At 45.8% G+C, this 20,626-nt stretch overlaps 1 protein-coding gene across 1 annotated transcript in view; it reads right to left on the reverse strand.

Moving 5' to 3' along the window:
- Window positions 1–5,974: 5,974 nt before the first annotated feature.
- Window positions 5,975–20,626, reverse strand: part of LRP4 (LDL receptor related protein 4) — a 47,729-nt gene continuing 33,077 nt past the window's right edge. Inside the window, exons 29-38 of the mRNA XM_037166211.2 lie at window positions 20,007–20,225; window positions 19,711–19,845; window positions 18,770–18,878; window positions 16,975–17,119; window positions 16,613–16,726; window positions 16,102–16,237; window positions 13,388–13,455; window positions 12,524–12,611; window positions 11,010–11,151; window positions 5,975–8,437 (exon numbers count right to left, since the gene is read on the reverse strand). Coding sequence (XP_037022106.2) covers window positions 8,105–8,437; window positions 11,010–11,151; window positions 12,524–12,611; window positions 13,388–13,455; window positions 16,102–16,237; window positions 16,613–16,726; window positions 16,975–17,119; window positions 18,770–18,878; window positions 19,711–19,845; window positions 20,007–20,225 — 1,489 coding nt within the window. The 3' untranslated portion in view covers window positions 5,975–8,104. The remainder of the gene's footprint in view (window positions 8,438–11,009; window positions 11,152–12,523; window positions 12,612–13,387; window positions 13,456–16,101; window positions 16,238–16,612; window positions 16,727–16,974; window positions 17,120–18,769; window positions 18,879–19,710; window positions 19,846–20,006; window positions 20,226–20,626) is intronic.

Consider the following 20,626-nt stretch of genomic DNA (forward strand, 5'->3'; position numbering starts at 1 on the left):
AAAATCTATTCTGCTAGATTCCCTTTTATCCCGTTATATCTGGGAGGCCTTGCATGAATTTTGTTTTTAACCAAATGTTTGCTCTTATCTACCTGTGAATTGCCTACCTCCCTCTCCTTAGTCCAAAATGACATATATACCTCATTTTGCCTGTCTTTGGAATTTTCACGCTAATGTGAATTTCCTGAGGGCATGTATTAAATTTGATTTTCTTCTGTTAATCTGCTTTATGTCATTTAAATTATTTGACCAGCTAGACCAACTAAAGAAACAACGAGAAAGTTTTTCCAGCTGGACAGTACACTTGGTACAAACTTTTAGAGAGATGAGTTACCAGTTATTAAATGTAAAATGTACTTGATCTCTGGACCAGTATTGCTACTGTTAGGGATTTGTCCTACAGATCTATGCAAGAATGCAAAAACAAAAGTATTCAAAGATATTCACTGCAGCACTGCTTAAAATAGGGGAAAACCCACTGGACATTACGTATCCATTCTAGGGAACTTGCTGTATGAATTATGGTATATGCAATTGTTAAAAAGAATGTGGGTGAGTGGGTCAGTTCGATTCCCAATCAGGGCACATTCCTAGGTTGCGGGTTCAATCCCCAGTTGGGGTGGGTAAGGTAGGCAACTGATCTATATTTCTCTCTCACATCGATGTTTCTATTCCTTTCTCTCTCTCTAAAAATCAATACACATATCCTCAAGTAAGGATTTAAAAAAAGAATGTGGTTAATCTATATATGTGGTATAGAAAGTGTATAAATTGTGCTTAATCGAAAAAAGGTAAGTTGCATACAAATATATACAATGATTTTCTTACACATGGTTCTAAAAGTATGTGTATTTGTGTGCATGCCTGAAAATTGTTTGAACATTCCTGGAATTTCAAGAAACTATTTAATAGGGGGACTTGGTAGGGAGGGAAATGAAATTTTTCCCATTGATATTATTTCAATAGAAGGAGCTAAGAGAATGTCTAGAGGCAGGAAAGTAGGAGCAAGGGCATGGAGACAAGAAAGTGCATCATATGTAGGAATCCAACATATGAATTTGACTTTAGAGCAGGGTTCATGCTGGGAAGTAGTGGGACACAGATCGACAGAGAATGTTAGGAACAATTCCTGTAGGGTCTTGAATACGAGGGTAAGGAATTTATACTTTACGTGGGAAGTGGGAGAGATTAAAAAGTTTCTGAGCAAGGGAGTGACAGAATCAGAATTGCACTTTATGAAAACTAATTTGCTTGGTTGTCTACAATGGGTTAGAGTTGGGATTCTGATATGAGGTAATAGCCCTGCAAATGAGAACAGAATCAGGAAAGTGAAGGATTGGGCAACCAACTAGATGAGGTGCAAAGATAAGGTTGGACCCATTTAGGGAAATGAGTCAAAGAGTATGCCAGGATTTGAACCTTAGGACTGGGAGGTGGCGATTGCCCAAATGGAATCAGAAAACCAGGAGAAGCCAGTCTCAAAGGGAAGGCAAGGAGTTTAGCTTTAGGTTTGTTTACTTTTATGTACCAATGAAACATTCAGACGGAATCATCTAAATAGGCCCAGGAAATACAGAACGGAAGCTGGGAGAAGAGACTAGAACTCGAGTGCTATAGATTAGGAAATCATCTCTGTAAAGTGAAAAAATGCAGTTGGGGTAGTAGATGAGACCACAGAGTGGGAAAGTGGAGAAAATGAAAATGGGAGATGATAACAGATTCATAGGCAGGAGGAGGAGAGAGGAACCAGAGCAAAAAAGTCACAGTAATCTTTGAGAAATGGGTTATGAATATGTAGAAATAGTCTTCTTCAGCCATTGGTCATTGGCATGTTTACTTTATTTAAATATTTTTGGAGATAAAGGGAAGATTATATTTAAGGAGAGGATGATGATAACCTGAAATTTGCTCAGTAAAGCACATGTGAAGTCTGGGTCCCAGAGAGTTGTAGAACAAGATGTCAAAATCCCTCTTTGTTTTACATGGTTTAGGTAAAGCTGTACAAGAAGGTGGGCAATAGATGTCTGATTCCAATAATTTCTTCACTCATTCATTTAACAAATATTTACTGAGCACCTAGTATGTGCAGGGACTGTTGTAGGCACTTGGGATAATTGGTGAGCAAAATAGAAACAAAAAAAATCCTCTTTGGTAGGTCACATTATAGTGAGGACACAATCAAGACATAAATATATAATATGTTACTAGATAATACGTGCAATGGGAAAAGAAAAAAAGGGTAAAAGGCATTGGGAAGTAGAGTTGGAAAGACTATAATTTTATTAGGGGTGATCATAGTGAGTTTCATTGAGAAGATTGCATTTGAGCAAAGACTTGAAAAAGGGAAAGGAATTAGCCCTGAGTGTACCTAGAGGAAGAAAGTGCCAACCAGGGAACAGCTATGCAATGACCCTAAGTTGGGAGCATACCTGGCAGGTTTGAGAGACAAGGAGGCCAGTATAGCTAGCCTGAGCAAAGTATGTATTTGGCAGTAGGAGAGTAGTAGATGAGGTCTGATAGGAAATGGGTAAGGAGTGGCAGATCCTGCAGATCCTGTTAGGTTATAGAAACCTAACCCAGTTCCTTGTCCATAATAGGTGTTCAGTAAATGGCCAGTCATCTTTTGCATTCCAGGATTATCATGAAATAGCATTTATCTATGGATTTATTGGTGTGATGTGTGCCTTCTTTATTCCAGGGGGTTCTCCATAGTTCTACGTAAGGAAGGTACGAACAGAGCAGTAAAACCCTTGTGGGTGTAAGACGTCAAAGTGAACACTGTATATCATTGCAGCCAGAAGCAGGAAACAAATGCCAGACATTGTGGCTGCTGAATATCCATGCTGGGTATTTCTGAAAAGTCTGCTAGGGCTGGGACAGTGCTCATTTCATAATTACAAGCTGCATTCTGCTCCCTACCATGGGACACAGATCCCTGTTACCGGCCTATGAGGAGCAGCTTTAGTGATTAACTTCCTTTCAACTTTCAGTCCAGGTACCCCTGCATTATTCTCTGGAGACGGCAGTAGCGACATTAACACAGATCTCAAGTGGCTATGGGTTTAGTGCCTTGATTAGTTGCCAAGACTGCAAGGCCTTTCCCAGCTTGCACTTGATTGCATTTAATAGGTGCTGTTTGAATGAAGGAGTAAATAACCTTTTTTTCTTCTTGCAGTCCATTTTCCCACAGCCCCCCAAATGCAGGCTTGCCAAGAGTTTAGACCGCAGTAGCATCAGCCCCACAAAGAGGAAGAAGGCAGAAGGGAGAGATAGGGACCTTGTTAGCAGGGGCTGGAGGAAAGAAACTACTAAGAAGGGCAAGATAAGTGAGTTCTTTGCTTTTTGTGTCTTATAAAATGAAATAAGCAGATTATGTAGCTTGAGGCTAACTTCAGCGTTGGGTTTAAATTCAGAGCCTTAATTAGGCTGCCCTGATCTGTTTTAACATCATGTCATGGAGTCCAAAGTTGAGTTGGAGCCTTGGCTGGAAATAAAACTCTGCTTAGCCTCTGCCAGCTGGTTAATGGGAAAAGGATCTGGAGAGAAAATAAATGGTGAGTGATGGAATGTTTTGAAACACAGGCTGCCTGAAACATCCCCAAACACACCATCAGTATTAAGAGGATCAGTTGAGTCATCTTCACATGTGAAGACAAACTTATAGACTGTTTCTTTAGCCATATAAAGGGCTCGTCCACATTTTAAAAACCAGTGTCCATAAGCAGAAGTAACAAGCTTACTCGATGCCCTTGAATGTCACCCTAGAACCTTGTGTACCCTCAGCTCTCGGACATGCTTCTCCTAAGTTCCTCTGCAGCACTTTGTTTTCCACAGGCTGGGGTTTGCGGAAACCTCGCAATTGAAAAGCTTCAATTCACGACGCCATGGAGACCTCCCTATGGGCCACAGATCTTTTCATCTTAGCTTCCAGTGTGTTCATATAATATAGAAAGAAGGGCAGGGACTATATTGTGGATGTAATTAGTTTGCAAAGATACATCCAGTTTGTTAGAATTTGACTCATCATCTCCCTATTTATTAGTTTCAGGTTTTATATCCAGAGAACCAGACAAGAAGTTCTCAACACTGGTTACATCCCCTATATCCTGGAAGGAACATAATACAAGTTTCAGGCTAGAACTAAACCTTAGCAATCATCTGTTTCAACCTTTGCATTTTACTGATCAGGAAAGGAAACTAAGAGCCAGCACATTTTTATTGCGTGAAAATGGGGTGCTTAGTCCTTGAGGCTGTTACTATTCTCATTTGCCAGTGGCCACATTCTTGTCAAGACCTGGGCCACCAGGCCAGCCTTGTCCTCCTCTACCATCTCCTGCTGAAGTATCAGGATAAAATTAGTGAGAGCTCTAAGGCAACGCAGTGCTGAATGCCTGATTAAACGGGTTGACTTGTCACAAGGTAGCAAAGTGCATTCACCAAACTTTGTTCTCCCAGAAACATCTCCAGTTTTCCAAGAAAACGCAGTATGTTCGATACATTTATTTTCCTATTTGAGAGGTTCTTCGTGAGTTTTTTCTACACAAACTGTAGTGGTCTCTGTTCATGACTTGACCTGTGACCCCGAGGCTTTGGGAAGGGGCACTTCCTGCAGGTGTATAAATTGGTGCTTTAGGCTGGATTTCAATGCTTAAAACATTTCTGTGTGTGTTTTCAAGAGTGGTGGAATGGGGGATGGTTGTCCTGGAGCTAGTCCACTTGTTTCTGTTCCAGTGTACCTATCCCTCACCAAGTTGGAGGAATTACATGCTATAATTTATATTCAAATCTACTGTCACTTAAATATAAGGGGCTTCAGTATGTCTTGCTCTCTTTTTCTTTCTTTCTTTTTGTTTTTTGAGGCAGGGTTACTGATGCCAGACTCAAAGCTCTGTGGTCAGGCATAGGTAGTGTTTGACCCATAGTAGGAGATGAATGAATTGAGAGCATTGTTCTATAAATGGCTAGTGGCTTAGAAAATCAACTATTGAGCCTTGACATAAACTTTTATGTCTGGCATCAAGACTTGGGTGAGTCCCAGTCTTCACTGAGAGAACCTGAAAGAGATCCCCAACTCCTTGTTCTAGCCTTGAGTTGGAGCAGATGAGCTATTGGAGCAGATGGAGAAGACAGCTTTTAAAAATAAAAGGAATCTTCCCCGTCTGGCATGGCTCAGTTAGTTGGGCATCACCCTGCAAACCGAAAGGTTGCCAGTTCAATTCCCAGTCAGGTACAGGCCAGGGTAAGTAGGCTCTGTGCTCTGCCCCTATCAGGGTGCTGGCAGAAGGCAGAGAGCAACCGATTTCTCTTCCCCTCTCGCCCCCTCCCTTCCCCTCTCTCCACAATAAGAATTTTAAAAATATTTAAAAACAAAAATAAAGAAATCTTAGTGTTCACTGGATCCATTCTCAGAGTAACTGAATCTTGACTAAGATCAAACAGAGCTGGTGGTAGATCTGGGACCGGAATTAGCTCTCCTTGTCCCCATCCCAGTACTTTCCTTGCATCAGATAGCCTTGACAGTGACCATCACTGCAAGGCAGAGTCAAGTTCTGTGACAATGAAGTCCTCATAGACCTAGAACAGAAACAGAATATACACAGCATACATGCCACGACACTTTCTTTTGGTGCCCGAGTGCTGTATCACTAAAGATCATGTCACTTTCCCATTGAGTCTGGACGGGACCTCAGGCAGCCACTACCAACCAGTCAGAGTTGGTCCTCAAGAGGAAACCTATCTGCTGTCCCTCCTCTAGAGGGAATGAGGATTTCAGAAGCCAATGAACTCTGGTCTTGACCTGCCTTCTCAAGATGAGCTGAACCTCCAGCCAGGAACCTCACACCCTTTGTTGCTCATCCCCATCCCCACAACCCCAAAGGCCTTAGGGGTGATGTCTGCAAGCAGGTGTCCCGTGGCATGGGTCTGCCACACAGAGCAGGTGCGGTTATTAGTCATGACTCCAAGCCAGGCAAGGTGATTAAGAAAAGCTAAATTTATATTAAATTACCATAAAGTCCTAAAATACTGAACATAGTGGTTAAATAAAATCCAGAAAGTCCAATCTCTCCAGTGAGTAACGTTAAAACCATTACACATGAGCGCGGGACAATCACTTCCATTAGTGTAGGACAGAGAGATTTTGCTTTTTACATAGTAAATCAGTGCTCAAATAGATATTTCTTCAAATATGTCCTTTCTACATTCTGAACAGCCCAAGTGCAATAAGATCCTTCCCCCTTTCAAGAAAATGCCGCTTTTCTACTTCCTACGGTCCCCAGCTATGAATCTGAGGACCAAAAGTGCTCCTTCTTTTACCTCCCCGTCAAACGTGAAATACACCCCTTTGCTCCTGGAAGTGGCACCTCGTCTTCCCACTGCCGTGAACTGGAAAAGCCTTCTTGGCCTGGTCTGGCTGTCCTGCACAGGGACCTGGGGCTGGCTACTAAGGCTAAGGCCTTGGCACCAGTCTCAAGCAGTCTTACAAAAAGTTTGCTCTTGTTTTCCTTTTTTTGCTTGCATTTGACAGCTGATTTCTCAATACCATAACCATAGATGTTTCAAATGGAGACATTACCCCTGGGAGCCCTCCCCTCCATTCTCAGCCCCCGTTGTCTTCTCTTATCATCTCTGATTCCTGTGTGGAAGAAGTCTGGATCTGCCCTGGGTTGAGAGGGCCTCATCAGTGGTTCTCTCCACCTTTTTAGTCCTTGCCCCCCACTTTGCATTTTTATTTAGCTCTGCTCACAGGCCCCACAAGACTAGGTCAAAAAAAGCAAACTAGGCAAAGAGAGAGAGAGAGAGAGAGAGAGAGAGAGAGAGAAAGAGAGAGAGAGAGAGAACTAGGTAGACGTTTTAGCACAGAAAAAAATTCTCAACTCCCCTGATGCTAGGGTGAGACATGTGCCCTTTGAATAAGCAGGAACCAAGAGGTGGCATCGCAGCATGGAAAGTAAGTCACTCAGCTGGGAAGAGAGTTGGAATGGGAACTTCACCACCCATAGCCACAGGCTCTCTGTCCACTTAGATCCCTGAGCACCTGAGAGAGAACACAGGAAGTTCAACCTCATGGAGACTTCCCTTTAGGCCCTGTGGGCTCCAAGTCTCTAACTCAGTTGCTCTTCCTGATCACTTATGAACACTTCTGGCCCTTCTTTGAAAGTCTGTTTCAGGATCTTTGTGCTCAAAAATCCCAGAGAATGAGGGAGAGTGTCGTAGAACATTAAAGTTCAGCTGATGTGCTATGTTTGCTCTAGGCAGTGCTTCTCAGATGCTGCAGACTCAGCCCTCAGGGCCCCACATTCACTCAGGCAGCTGGTTCACAACCTGGTCGCTGACAGTCAGAGACTTTGGCAGGTGCCGGCCAGTGGTGGCATAAGGAGGGAATTCGCATTAGCCAGCGGCCACACTGGGTGCCCTGGCCATCTGGAGGTAGAAGAGACTCCAGACATCCTAGCAGGAGGAACAATAGTTGAGCCACACCCAGATCTCACCAACTGCAACACAAGCAACTCTTAAGAGTGAGAATAATATCCATTGCCAGCAATGGACAGGACACGCAGGCCCAACCACCCCTAAAAGTTTTTTCATATTAGCAATGCACTTGAGGCTAGAGGTTTCCCAGATGCCCATACCAGCTGGGCTGATTCCTCTTCCTCTCAGCCTCTCTCCTTCATCTCTCTCTTTACCCATGATCCCCTGCTCAGCTCCTGATGGGCCAGTTTTCTCAGAGGAGCGGTCAGGCCAGCTCTGATGGGGGAGAGTGCAGTCTTGGACCATCAGCTTTTGTGGGGCAGGCACTGAGGGCGCCAAGGGAAGGGAGGAGGAGCTCTGTACTGACGAGGAATAGTTACTGAGCCTAGTTTTAGGGGGCTCAGGATGGAGTGCAAGAGGTGAGGTTCATGGTAAATTCCAGGATGCGCCATCATTTCTTGTGCACAGGTAGTTACGGACTCAGAAACAGCTCCCGGGCTCGGGAGCAGATACAGGGTGAGATGAAGGGGAGTGGGGCAAGCACAGAGGAAGGGGGCCTGTTGTACAAGCGAGCACACCGGTTGGATGTCCATAAAGAGAAGGAGCAGGCAGGGAGGGAGGGCAACGTGGGCACTTAGACCTGGCTCTCGGAGGAGAGCTTGCGTTCATGTTTCCAGCCCGTGTCTGGCAGAGAGCCCCGCCTCTCAGGAGTGGCTGCCGTGTGGACACTGCCACACTCAGACTGCTCTTCCTGCAACAGCTGCTCTGTCTCTGTGTCATCCAGGGAGCCCGAGCTGGCCTGGATGGACACCGTGTCTGTCTTCATGCAAACGTGATCCCGAAGAAGGCCCCCCCGTGAGCTGCGTAGCTGCTTGAGGTCATCCCACTCAGCATCGTCCCCAGACAGGAGGCAGATTCCCTCGACAATCTTTATCTTCTCCTTGGTGTAGTTATGGTCAGGTCCACCCTAGGGTGGAGAATGGGGAGACACGGTCAGTTGGTTGGCTCCCTATAAAGGATCCCCTATGCTGAACTGAAAAAGGAAGTGGATGGGTAAGAGCGGGTGTGAAGAGCACAAAGGTCCCACAAATGAACAGGGTAACTTGGTCAGAGCAAGCACATGAGGCTTAGCCTAAAAAGAGGAGCAGCTATGAAGACTGTTACCCTTAGCACACACAGAGGAGGGAGAACCATGGCTTCCAGTCCTGCATCACTCACTCACTGGCTATGCCACCCTGGGCAAATTATTTAACATCTCTAAAACTCTGTCTCCACACCTGCAGTGTGGGGAGAATAACCAATTGCTGTGAAGGTTAAATCAGGCAATACATGGAATGCAGTTAGTAGGTGCTTGACACAGAAGATGCACTAAATCATGTTAGCTACTATTACATTGTTATTGTGATGTATTAATGGAACTTAATGCTGATATATCTGATCAGAAGCAACTGACAAAAGCAATTAAATGTCCACTGATTCAGCATTTTAAGTTACTCTTGTGCTATTTGATTCTTAATTCTCTTCTTTCTAATTTTGTTAAGGAGAAAAGTTTTGGGAGGTAATAGGAAAAATCTAAAAAATCCTCTTATTTTAGCCCTGGCTGCGGTGGCTCAGTAGATTCAGTGCCAGCCTGTAAAAGGTTGCCGGTTTGATTCCCAGTCAGGGCACACGCCTGGGTTGCAGGCCAGGTCCCCAGTGGGGGGCATGCGAGCAGCAACCAATCAATGTCTCTCACATCAATGTTTCTCTCCCTTTCTCCCTCTTTTCCCCTCTCTTAAAAAATAAATAAAATCTTAAAAAAAAATAAAATAAAAAAAAAACCTCTTACTTGGGTTCTGTCAATCCATTGGGTTCCTATAGCCTAAAGGCTTTTGTGGGAAGTTATTCTGACTCCGTTCTCATGAGCCTTGGGGCCATTCCCCAGCAACCTGGGATGGTTCCAAGGAGAGCCCTAATTAAGTTCTACTCAGGCTTCTCCCTTTATGGGTTCCTCACAGGGTAGCCTTACTCCTGGTTTCTGGGGATACCACCAACATGCCAGCCATGCCAGGAGAAAATGGGCCACGGTTTGAGTTCTATCTCAGGGACAGTGTTCTTGCCAAGAGCCCTGCCACTGCTGCTCTGCTTTAGTAATGATTCAGTTCTACAGATATTTACTGAGCTTCTGCCTGGAGCAGGATGCTCGGGTGACCACGCAATGTGAAATCGTCCCTTCCCTCTGGGAGAGACGACTCCCTGGATGGAGCACACAAGAGACAGAGAACACGCCAGCACACATGCACGCACACACGCGTGCCCGGTCACCCGGCACACCCTCCAAGCTGAAGTTAGTGTAGGACACGATGCAGGCCACTCAGAGTCTTCATCGCAGAGACACGTTGGGAAAGTTAGGGAGAGGCGGGGACATGGCACTAGCAATCTGGGGGACACCACTCCCTCTGCAAACACACAGGTACCTGAAATCAAGAGGAAATCAGAAGAGAAAGGGCGAGAGACTATCAGAGGGATGAAAAAGCTGCTGAGGAAGAAGCATACAACAGAAGAAAGAGGTCAGATGATTTTATTTTCTAACCTCTGGCCCTTACTGGGGTCATTCTTTGGCTTATCAGACGCTCCGAGCACCCAAGAATCTTTCTTTCAAACTGCAAGCCATCCTGCAGGTTCTGTTTGGCTTGTAGTGGAAGCTTTTTAAATAGGGGAATTCATGGATCCAGAAAGTACCTAATTATTATGTAAAGTGTATTCATTATGCATGGGAGCCTTACAGGTGTGAGGGCAGGTTTTGACTGTGCTACATGGGCCAAGACAGTAGACTGATTAAAGTCTCAGAAGGGATAAATTTTGAGGAAGGGTTACAGGGGTTTAGAAAAAAAACAAGAGTCATATAAGACTAGATAAATCTGAAACCCCAGGCTATAGTTCCCTGGTGGAAGCAGGACTATTTTTCATGCCTAAACACCCAGCAAGTAATTTTTCACTAGAAAAGGAAGGAGGTAAAAGAACAAATGCATGTAAACCGGAATTCTAGAGAAATCCCTTAAGGCCCCGGGGAGGAAGAGAGAAGCACCGGCCATTCTTAGCCACAGGTGCCAACAGCTTGGATCAGAGGTCAGAAAAGGAAGAGTCCAGGAACCCTTAGGTTTTTGTGGGGATGGCCGGGGGGCTTGGGGGCTGTTTCTGGGGTGGGGGGCACAGCCTCACTGCAGGGGAATGACAACTCCAGGAGGGAAAGAAGCTATGGACCTGGCAAACTATCTCCCGTGCACACTCCTGCGCTTTCAGACCTACACCTTCTGGGGTCTGTTTCCTACCCTGGTTCTCACCAGGGTCCTTCAGAGAATCTAGACCTGGAAACTGAACCGATTTATGATTCTGGATCCTAGAAACCCCCATCACATTCCATTTTCCTGTTCACTGTAACTTCCAAAGTGGTACGTGTCACTACCCGACATCCCTTACTGACTTATTCAGGCAGTTGGAGAATAATTCTTCTCCCCTCTCTGCAAAAGCACCCCTTCAATATAAATTTTAGTTTTTACCTCTTTCTTGTAGCACAGTTGATTGTACATGGCTGGTTTGGGGATCGCTTCAATTTTCACTTCCTGAGTGGAGGTTCGGTAGGAGGGGTTGCTGTAGGTCAGGTTCCCCATCCCAGGCTCAGTTAACTTGGATTTTCTGTGTCTTTAGGAGGAAAGACAGTGAGGAACTCGTTCAGATGTTTTGCAGGGGACATCCAGGCAAGTTGTAACCTGAGCGTGGCAGGAAGCCTGTAGATGGCCCAGTGCTCTCCATCCACCTCCTAGGACTCACCCTTCGGAATCCCTACCCCTTGAATGTGGGCCAAATTTGGTGACTCCCTGAACAGATAATGCAAAAATGATGGATACTATTCAATAGATTAGGTTACGAAGAAATGTATGGCTTACATCTTACATTGCCTTCACTTTCTTACTTTCTCTTACAGTTATTCTGGGAGAAGTAAGCTGCCACGGTGTAAGCTGTGCCCTGAAAAGGCCCATAAGGGCACAGGACCTGATGAGGGAGTCTCTACCCAACAGCAAGGAACTGAGGCCCTCCATTTATCAGCCTGTGAATCTGCCAGCAACGACCTGAGCGCTCTTGGAAGGGGATCCTTCTATAGTCAAGCCCTGGATAAGACCACACCCCTGGCTAATAGCTGGAGGGCAGCCCTGTAAGAGACCTTAAAGCAGAGGTACCCAGCTAAGCTGCATCCGGATGTTCAACCTGCAGAAATTGTGAGATAATAAATGGTTGTCATTTTAAATTGCTAAATTGAGGAAATTTGTTACATGGCAGTAGGTAACTAACACATAGAGCTTTAGAGTCAAGGCAGATCTATGTTTCAATACAACTCTGTTATTTACTAGCTGGTCCACATCTGTAAAGTGAGGAATAATAATACCTGCATTACAAGGTTGTTGTGGCGTTGATACATATTCGTTAAATGGCAACTGTTGTTGTTGCTATTGTCAGCAGGAGCTGCCGCAGAAACAGCAAAATCCTGACATGTTTGCTGCAAGTTGTGTTTAAGACATTTGGGAGATATATATGTGGTCATAAAAAGATTACAAATTGAAAATGACACACTCCATCTTCCCAGGAAGATCCCCACTGAGCAACGATATATCAACCAATATTGTAGTCAAGCACGTGTTTGTGTGAAGAGACAATCATTTCCAACTTTAATGGTTTGAAGTAGCGTGGGGTCAGGGAGAAGCAGATGCTCCAGTCAGTCCCAGCTTTGGTTCTTCCCATGTGACCCTGGGTGACACCTGCTGTGCCCTCAGCACACTAGTTGATAAAGAAAATCCCAGGTGTTGCCGTGGCCGTAAAATGAGGGCTTGAGCTATGACTGCAGAAGAAGAGGAAGAATTCAGATTTCTGCCTTTCCCTTCTGCTGCTCTGACCAGGAACCTAACCTTGAAATGAGGTAGATTAGAGGTCGAATTAGCAAGCTGTGGAGCTTCGGGAAATCCCAATGCGTTGATGAGGACCAACAAACCTGTGGCCCCTGCAGAGAGGCTGAGGTTACCTGTAGAGCATCAGTGCCGCAGTCACCACCAGGATCAGTAGAATACTGAGGAGTCCACCGATAACATAACTGACATGAAGTCCTTCCCCTAGGAAGAACAGAGGGACACTAGGTGGGGACACTGACGACTTCTAGCAGGTGGGAGGGGTGGGGAAATGAAGGGCCCCTTTCATAGGTGTTGGATCCCATGCCGTCCAAGGATGGCTACAGCCCCCTCCCCAGAGGAGAGGCCACAGGGGTAGACAGCTGAGAAGAAACCTGTCGCCCAGTCAGTGTCTCTGATCCTAATTCCACCACTTAATGGCTGTATAATGTAGGACAAGCTGTTTTAGCTAAGTGTAAATAATAGGTTGCTCACAGAGCTGGTGGAGGTTAAATGTGTGTGTATACAAACACAAATACATATATGTACACACACACGTATGGCTTAACGAATGCCTGGCATATGGCAAGTACTCCGTAAGTGGTGACTATTATGATTATTCTTTCTATGGATTTAGTCTAAGAAAAGGGTTCATAGCCCTGGCTGGTGTAGCTCAGTGGATTGAGCACGGGCCTGCGAACCAGACAATCGCGGTTCGATTCCCAGTCAGGGCACATGCCTGGGTTGCAGACCAGTTCCCTGCAGGCCAATTCCCAGCAGGGGACGCATGAAAGGCAACCATACATTGATGTTTCTCTCCCTCTCTCCTTCCCTTCCCCTCTAAAGATAAATAAATAAAATCTTTAAAAAAAAAAAAAAAAAAAAAAAAGAAAAGGGTTCATAAACACCAAAGAGTCCTGATGAAGGTTCTGGAAGATGTCAGTAGAGACTTATATTCCTTACATATTATTCTTCAGAGCAGTTGGGCACTCACAGCTTACCTGGAGCAGCAGGTACGGCCTCATTGGAATGTGCACAGAGGCCCAGCCGGGCATCCTTTTCAGAGCATCTGTGGGCACAGAAGAGCGAATGTGAAGGCTACCAGTGTTTGATAAAGATCTTGCCTTTCCCCAGGGAAGGAGGAAAGTCATGTGAGTGGGGCTTTTGGATATGGGAGACTGTTCTAGGTGGGAGATATCAGAGGTACGGAGAGAGCAGCACCAGGAAATCCACGAAATCCATGGGAGGCACTGTCTTCCAGGTGCTAGACCACGTTTAAATGTGTTGAAAAGTACATATCCTTTGAAAAGGAGAAGCAGGTTTGTGAATGAACTGGAAGTCTGATGACAGGATCCTAAGGACATCAACAGTCGGCTTTATTAAACCAGCAGGAAGAGGTGAAAGAAGCTACTGGGCAAGCAAACTGATTAAAAATGACCACAAGGTCTAAAGAGACATAAAAAAGCAAACAAACCACCAAACTGTTTTTCTCCCTTTATTTTTTCACAAGGGAATATGCAAGACATCCAGAGGGAGAGCTCAGATAACTAACGTGAAATGCTGAAAAGGTAACTTCCTTGCGATACATTATGAGTAGGCAACTACAGGCATTTCCTAAAAGCCCGGGGAAAAGGAACTTGCTACGGCATCTGAAACCAAGATGCATTGAATCTTCAACTAGAACTGACAGTAAGAAAATATCTGAGTAGGGCCCTGGCTGGCGTAGCTCAGTGGACTGAGTGTGGGCTGTGAACCAAAGGGTTACTGGTTCGATTCCCAGTTGGGGCACATGTCTGGGTTGCGGGCCAGGTCCCTGGTGGGGGTGTGTGTAAGAGGCAACCACACACTGATGTTTCTCTCCTTCTCCTTCCTTTCCTCCTTCTCTAAAAATAAATAAATTTTTTTTAAAAGAAAATGTCTGAGTAGGGTTCAAATTTTTTCCAAGTAAACCCAAAGAAAATCAGAGATAATGATTGATAGTATAATACTCAAAAGTTAGTGAGAAAGATATATCTTTTATCTGCATGTTTGCTTTTCTATATAAATACTTCCAAAAAGAGAAAATGGGACTTCTTGAATGTAGTTAATCATGTGCAAATCTTACAATTTTAGGGATATGAGTCTAGAGTTCTTATTTGGGATTATTATGTTTCCGATTTCAGAATTAAAATCAAGTGTTAACTATCTTTGGAGCTACAAGTGATATTAAAATAAAGAGATCGCTCTATTACAATGAAAAAACACTGTTCTAATAGAAAAGTGTTGGAAAGACAGATACCAAACTGGAAGAGTGGGAAATGAAATCACTGTGTCAAAAAGGCATCTGCACTTTTAATGTTCAATGCAACATTATTACAATAGCCAAGACACAGAAACAATCTAAATGATAGTGAACAAATGAATGGATAGAGAAAATGTGATTACACACACACTGAAATATTATTCAGTCATGAAAAAGAAGGAAATCCTGAGATTTGAGACAATATGGATGGAACTTGAGGGTGTTAGGCTAAGTGAAGTCATACAGAGAAAGATGAATACCATATACTATCACTCATATGTGGAATCCAAAACCAGAAAATTGAACTCGTAGATACAGAGTACGGACTGGTGATCACCGGAGGTGGGAGGTGGGGGGCGGGAGACAAAATGAATGAAGGTAGTGAAGAGGAACACACTTCCACTTACAAGATAAGTAAGTCCTGGGGTGTAATATAGAGCATGGTGACTAGAGTTAATAATACTGTATTTTCGAAAGGTATAAAGAGGGTAGATCAAAAACTTCTCATCATAAGAAAAAAATTTGTCACTGTGTGGTGATGGAAGCTAACTAAACTTATTATAATCATTTTGCAATACATACATGTATCTCTATATATTTTAATTTAATATGTCAAATTAAAAACTATTAAAAGCAATTACATTGGGTATTTATTTCTCCTTTATTTCTATCTGCATTTCTAACTGCAAATAAAAAATTCACACTTTGTAAAAAAGAATTTCTCTAAATTGAAAAAAAGAAAAATAAATTAGAAATCTCTAAATTGAATGTAACATCATATTTCATCAATTTTATCATGTGCATTTTTTCTATATTTTGACGTTGCAGAAATAGGAATGTGTCTTATGATCAATAGTATCTCACAGTTGCTGTTGGCTATTTTTTTTTTCAGTTTAATCTCTCAAATCAGGAGCCATCTTAAATTGATAGTGCTTTCAATGTAATGAAACACAGTATTTCACTTGAGACCTGTACATGGCTATGCTTCTCAGTTAACAGTGGTGTGTGCGTGCAAGGGCATACATCACGCACGGGTGTCTAATGGGTGTTAAAGGCAGTATGAACTAAGGCCGTAACATCCCTGGGCACTTCCAGGTCATAGACCTTCAGTGCAGACACCACTGTGACTTGGTGGTTTCTAAGTAAATTGTAGGATCAGACCATAGACCAAACCTGTGAGTGAGAGCAAACGCCACAGAACAAAAGGAAACTGAGTGACTCCTCTATGAGGCTGCTCTAAAGCTCCTTGCCCTCAAATCACCTGTGACAATCTATGAGTCTAAATGTCGTCTCCTGCCCTGAATAGCAGGGACCAATGGCTAACGATGTGATCTACCTCCCATCTGCCAGAATCAAGGTGGGACTCAGGTTTTCTTCTAGCAGGAGATGGTGATTTGAATCCAAGGGCCCTCAATCACACGTGAACCCACTTACCTTCCTTCCACCTCCTCCAGGGGTGTGCGGGTCCGAGTGGTGGAGGAATGCAAGGTGGTAGGTAGAGTGTTGGTTAGCACTGGGTTCCTTTCATTCATGCTGGTAACCCTGGGAGCTGGGGGTATCAGGCCAGGTACTGGAGAGAGAAAGAGAACTGGAGTAGATCACTGAAGCCCCAATCTCTACATATGGTCCAACAGTAGCATCTGGAGAACTTGACAAAGGAATCTTTAAGCTGCCCTGATCTTGGGGACCCTCATTAGAGGCCTGTGTCAATACTGTAACTACAAAGGATTTGAATTCCAATATTAACAGCTCTGGATGGGCTGGCTGGCTCACAGAGGCACAGTCCAATTCCATTCTAGTAAATGCAGACAAAGCGACTGCTCCCAGTCACTCCTCTCTAAGACCCTCTGCGGGGAACCCCACCCAGAAGGATGAAGCTGAGGCTGCTGCTCCCCTGTCCTTCCAAGGGCTCTGCTGTTCCAGGAGGCCGTTCAGTCCAGCTCACCAAGGGAGCAGGGCCGGCCATCGGGCTCGTCAGGACAGGCACACACAAAGTCCGAGGCTCTGGCAAAGCAGAGGTGGGTGCAGCCTCCGTTGTTCACACCACAGGCATTGGTCCCTGGGGACAAAGCAGGAGAATATCTAGCCTGCAACAGAATTAAGTCTCCCAGTAAAATCCAGGGCCACCTCATTCCCAGGAACAGAGAGCAGGAGGCATATAACCACAAGGGGCTAATAAAGCCCAGGAGCTTAAAATGTGAACCAAAAGGCTCTCTGTGGCTCTAATTGTCTTGGCCGTGAACAGTCCCTGGGCTGACCACCACCCCACCCACGGTAGGGAGGCAGGCTCAGGACCCAGCAGCCCACCTGTCTGCCGCTGAGGGGAAACCACAATGATATCCATGAGCCCTTCCACATTCGCCAACACCGTCTCCTTGTTCCGGCCTGAGTACTTGTCAACACGCTGGATTGACTTGGTCTGCCAGTCTGTCCAGTAGATCCACCTGTCCTGCTACTCAACAGGGAAACCCCAAAACAGGAAATACTGTTCACCAGTCAGACCCCAGTCCTGCTTCTGTGCCTCAGCCTGTGCATCCCCTCTGCTGAAATGCCCTCTTCTCTCATCCACCAGGATGTGCCAATGGCCAGGAAATCTCCCCTGATCTACAGAGAAATTACCATTCTGTCCTCCATGCTGTTCTGTGCTGTGTCCTCACTTCTACGAGTGTTGACATTCTATGATCATTTGTTCACATGTCTGTCTGTCCTGCCAGGTCAGGTTCTTCAAGTTCATCTCTCAGTTACTTAACAGTTGCACTTAACAGTTACTTAGTACTGGGTCAGTTGCTCAGTAATTAAGTGGGTTCCTATACCCAGCATATAGTAAACTGGAGGGTCCTTCTGGGGTCGCTGCTCTTCTGGGCCCTTCATTCGGAGTCCTCTGGTTACTTCTGTAGGCAGCTGATTGTAAAGCAGTGATCTTGAGAGTCTCAAGTACAGGTGGGGAGGGGCAATGAAGTCGTTTCCCCTCCTGCCCCCAGGTTATATGTCAGAAAACCCCATGAGAAACTTGTACATTGAAAAACCATATTCAAAGTCATCCTGTAGCCCTGGTGGGGTAGCTCAGTTGGTTAGAGCATTGTCCCAATATGTCAAGATTGCTGGTTCGATCCCCGGACAGGGCACATACAAGAATCGATTAATGCATAAATAAGTGGAACGACAAATCACTGCTTCTCTCTCTTTCTCTTCTTCTCTAAAAAAAATCAATAAGTTTTTTAAAAACTATGCTGTAGTTTTACATTTGGAGTAAAAGGGAAAGAAAAAAGTCTATCATTAAGTAAGCCAGACAAAATCCTACTGGCTGGTAGAATATAATGCAGAATACAGGCAAGCGGATGTTTGTTAAAAAGGGACAGAGATTTCTACATGAGTGAGAGTCCCTGTTTCGGTCCCAGGCTTTGCAGATCCCTTTCTCTCCCTCCCTGAATTATTTTACTCAGGGTTAGAACTCTCAAAACTGACAGCTGGTAATAATCAAAGTGATTAGAAAGAGTAAGCACTGAGTGTCAGAGAGTGTGCTAATGCTCTGTGTATATTTGAGGCAGATACTATTATTACACTCATTTGTTAAACCATACACAGGTAAACGAAGCTTAGAGAAGTTCGGTGCCTTGTTCAAAGCTGCGCAGTTCCTTACTGACACCGACAGAACTTGAACCCACAGAGCTGGCACGTCCAGGGGCTCGGTGAGCTCTGGCTGACTGGCTGCCTATCCTACTGCCACCGAGTGGGCTGCCCGAGCTCCGGTGTCGGGACCCCAGCACCAGGATCAACTGGGGAATTTGTTAAAATGCATATTCCTCGGCCCGACCCTGACGAGGCAGGTTCTTTAAATCCAGGAACATGTATTTGAACAAGCCCTACGGCTGATTCTGTGCACCGCTACTGAAGAGCCCTTCCTGCCAATGCTGGGACACGGGAGTGGTGGGGCAGCACCGGCGGGGCGCGCAGCGGCCAGGCGTCAGTGCACGGGAAAGCACTCCTCAAATGAGCTTCTACAGCACGCCTGCTCGGTAGCATCTAGGGCTGAGGCTGCCGACTTAGAACCCTGAGGAAACACCCCCAGTGAGGAGCTGAGTTGCCTTTCCTGAGCTAGTACCTGAGTGAGGGCAAAGGGGTGGGACACGTGGCTGACCAAGATCTGCCGGAGCTTCCCATTGAGGTCCGCACTCTCAACCCGGTCCAGATGTGCGTCTACCCAGTAGATCCTGCGCAGGAAGGGAGAGGAGGGCCGCTGCTCAAACTGCCTGCCAGGGAGCCCCGCCCTCCCCCTCAGGAGCTGTCTGTCCCTTCCTGAGCCGAGCTGGCAAGAGCTGTGAGCAGTCAAGAAGCACCCTTGTTGAGGGGTCACTGGGAGTCCCAAGGCTGAACAGGGGAAGATGGTGACTCGTAAGTGGGGAGACCAGGGCTGTTCTGAGGAGGGGGTAGACCCTCCAATGACCTCGGAGGGGCCACCACCAGGTCTCATCTTCAGCAACTTGATTGCCCTTTCATTCTGACCCCAAGAATTAAAACCCAAACTCCTACCAACGCTCAAGAAGAGACTTGGTTTACAAGAGCGTCGCTGAGGGTAAAGGAAGCGGGCACTCATCTCCATTCCAGCTCCCTGGGGGGACTTTCCTTTCCATTCTTCTGAGGGCAGAAAGGGGAGCCGACCACTTCAGAGGCCCCTCTGCCCTTCAGCATTTTCCACCCAGACAGTTGCAAACTCCAGTGTCCGAAGGAATCAGGAGAGTAAGAAAAGATGTACAGGATCAGCCCATAAATGGATGGGGGTGGCAGGACCTGTGGTCCAGCCAGAGGACATGCTCTGCCAAGCACACTCAAAACCATGTAAACCCGACAAAGAGAACCCAGCTGACCGCTGAGGGCTGGATTCAGCGACCCCTCCCTGCTTTATGAATGTACTTGCTCCGCCTTCCCACTGCTTCCCTCTTCCCCGCCTGCTAACAGCTTTCTATCCGTTTGTTCTCACTGCTTCAATCTCCAGCATCCTCTCCTCTGCCCATTTCAGGAGGCTGTTTGGGACAGGATTCCTACCTGCGGGTATCATAGTCCAGGGTAAGGCCGTTGGGCCAACCCAGGTCTGTGTTGATGAGGACCTTCCTCTCAGAGCCGTCCAGGTTCGCCCGCTCAATCTTGGCAATGTGGCCCCAGTCTGTCCAGAAGAGGTACCTGAGACACAACAGTGACACCATCACTGACATGAGAAGATGGCACCCAGAGCTTGAGAGAATACAAGGGACACACCAATACCATTAACAGAGGCACCCTCCGAGGGCCTCTTCCCCAGGCCCCTCTTCCCTGGGTCTCTTTTCTGCTGGCCATACACTTACCCCTTCCGGGGGAAAACGGCAATGGCCCGAGGCTCATCCAGGCTGTTGTTGACCAGCACTTTGCGGCAGGAACCATCCAGCCGTGAGGCTTCAATGGTATTTCGGCCAGTATCTGTCCAATACAGATTTCTGGCTACCCAGTCCACGGCCAGCCCATCAGTGGTCTTCAGCCCCTGCCCAATCACTGTCTCCATGTTGCTGCCGTTCAGATCTGCTCGCCTTGGGGAAGAGCCCAGGGTTGGATGACTGACCAGATCGACCAGCCACAGCCCGAAACCCCGTTAATCCATGTTTCCAGAACTGCGCCCCCACTATACTGTAAGCTCCACAATAGAGAGGCAGAGACCGAGTGTACCTAGCGCAGTCAGTATGCCAAATATTTGCAGAATTAACAGATAAATTCTTAGGAGGACCAAATGTTTCCTGCTGTAAATAAGGGGCATTTGGGCCCATGTCTTGCCAGAAGAAGGATTAACAATTCCCCAGTTACCTTAAGGAAGAGGCAAGGATTGCTAGGGGGCCATTATTAAAAAGGCCAACTTGGGAAAAGCTCCATTTATAGAAGTCCTATGCCAGGAAATTCAACCTCAGGATGAGGGACATGTTACAAACACATGGGA

This window comes from Artibeus jamaicensis, unplaced genomic scaffold, assembly GCF_021234435.1.
Source record: "Artibeus jamaicensis isolate MK-2021 breed Jamaican fruit bat unplaced genomic scaffold, CSHL_Jam_final contig_797, whole genome shotgun sequence".
Taxonomy (NCBI): domain Eukaryota; kingdom Metazoa; phylum Chordata; class Mammalia; order Chiroptera; family Phyllostomidae; genus Artibeus; species Artibeus jamaicensis.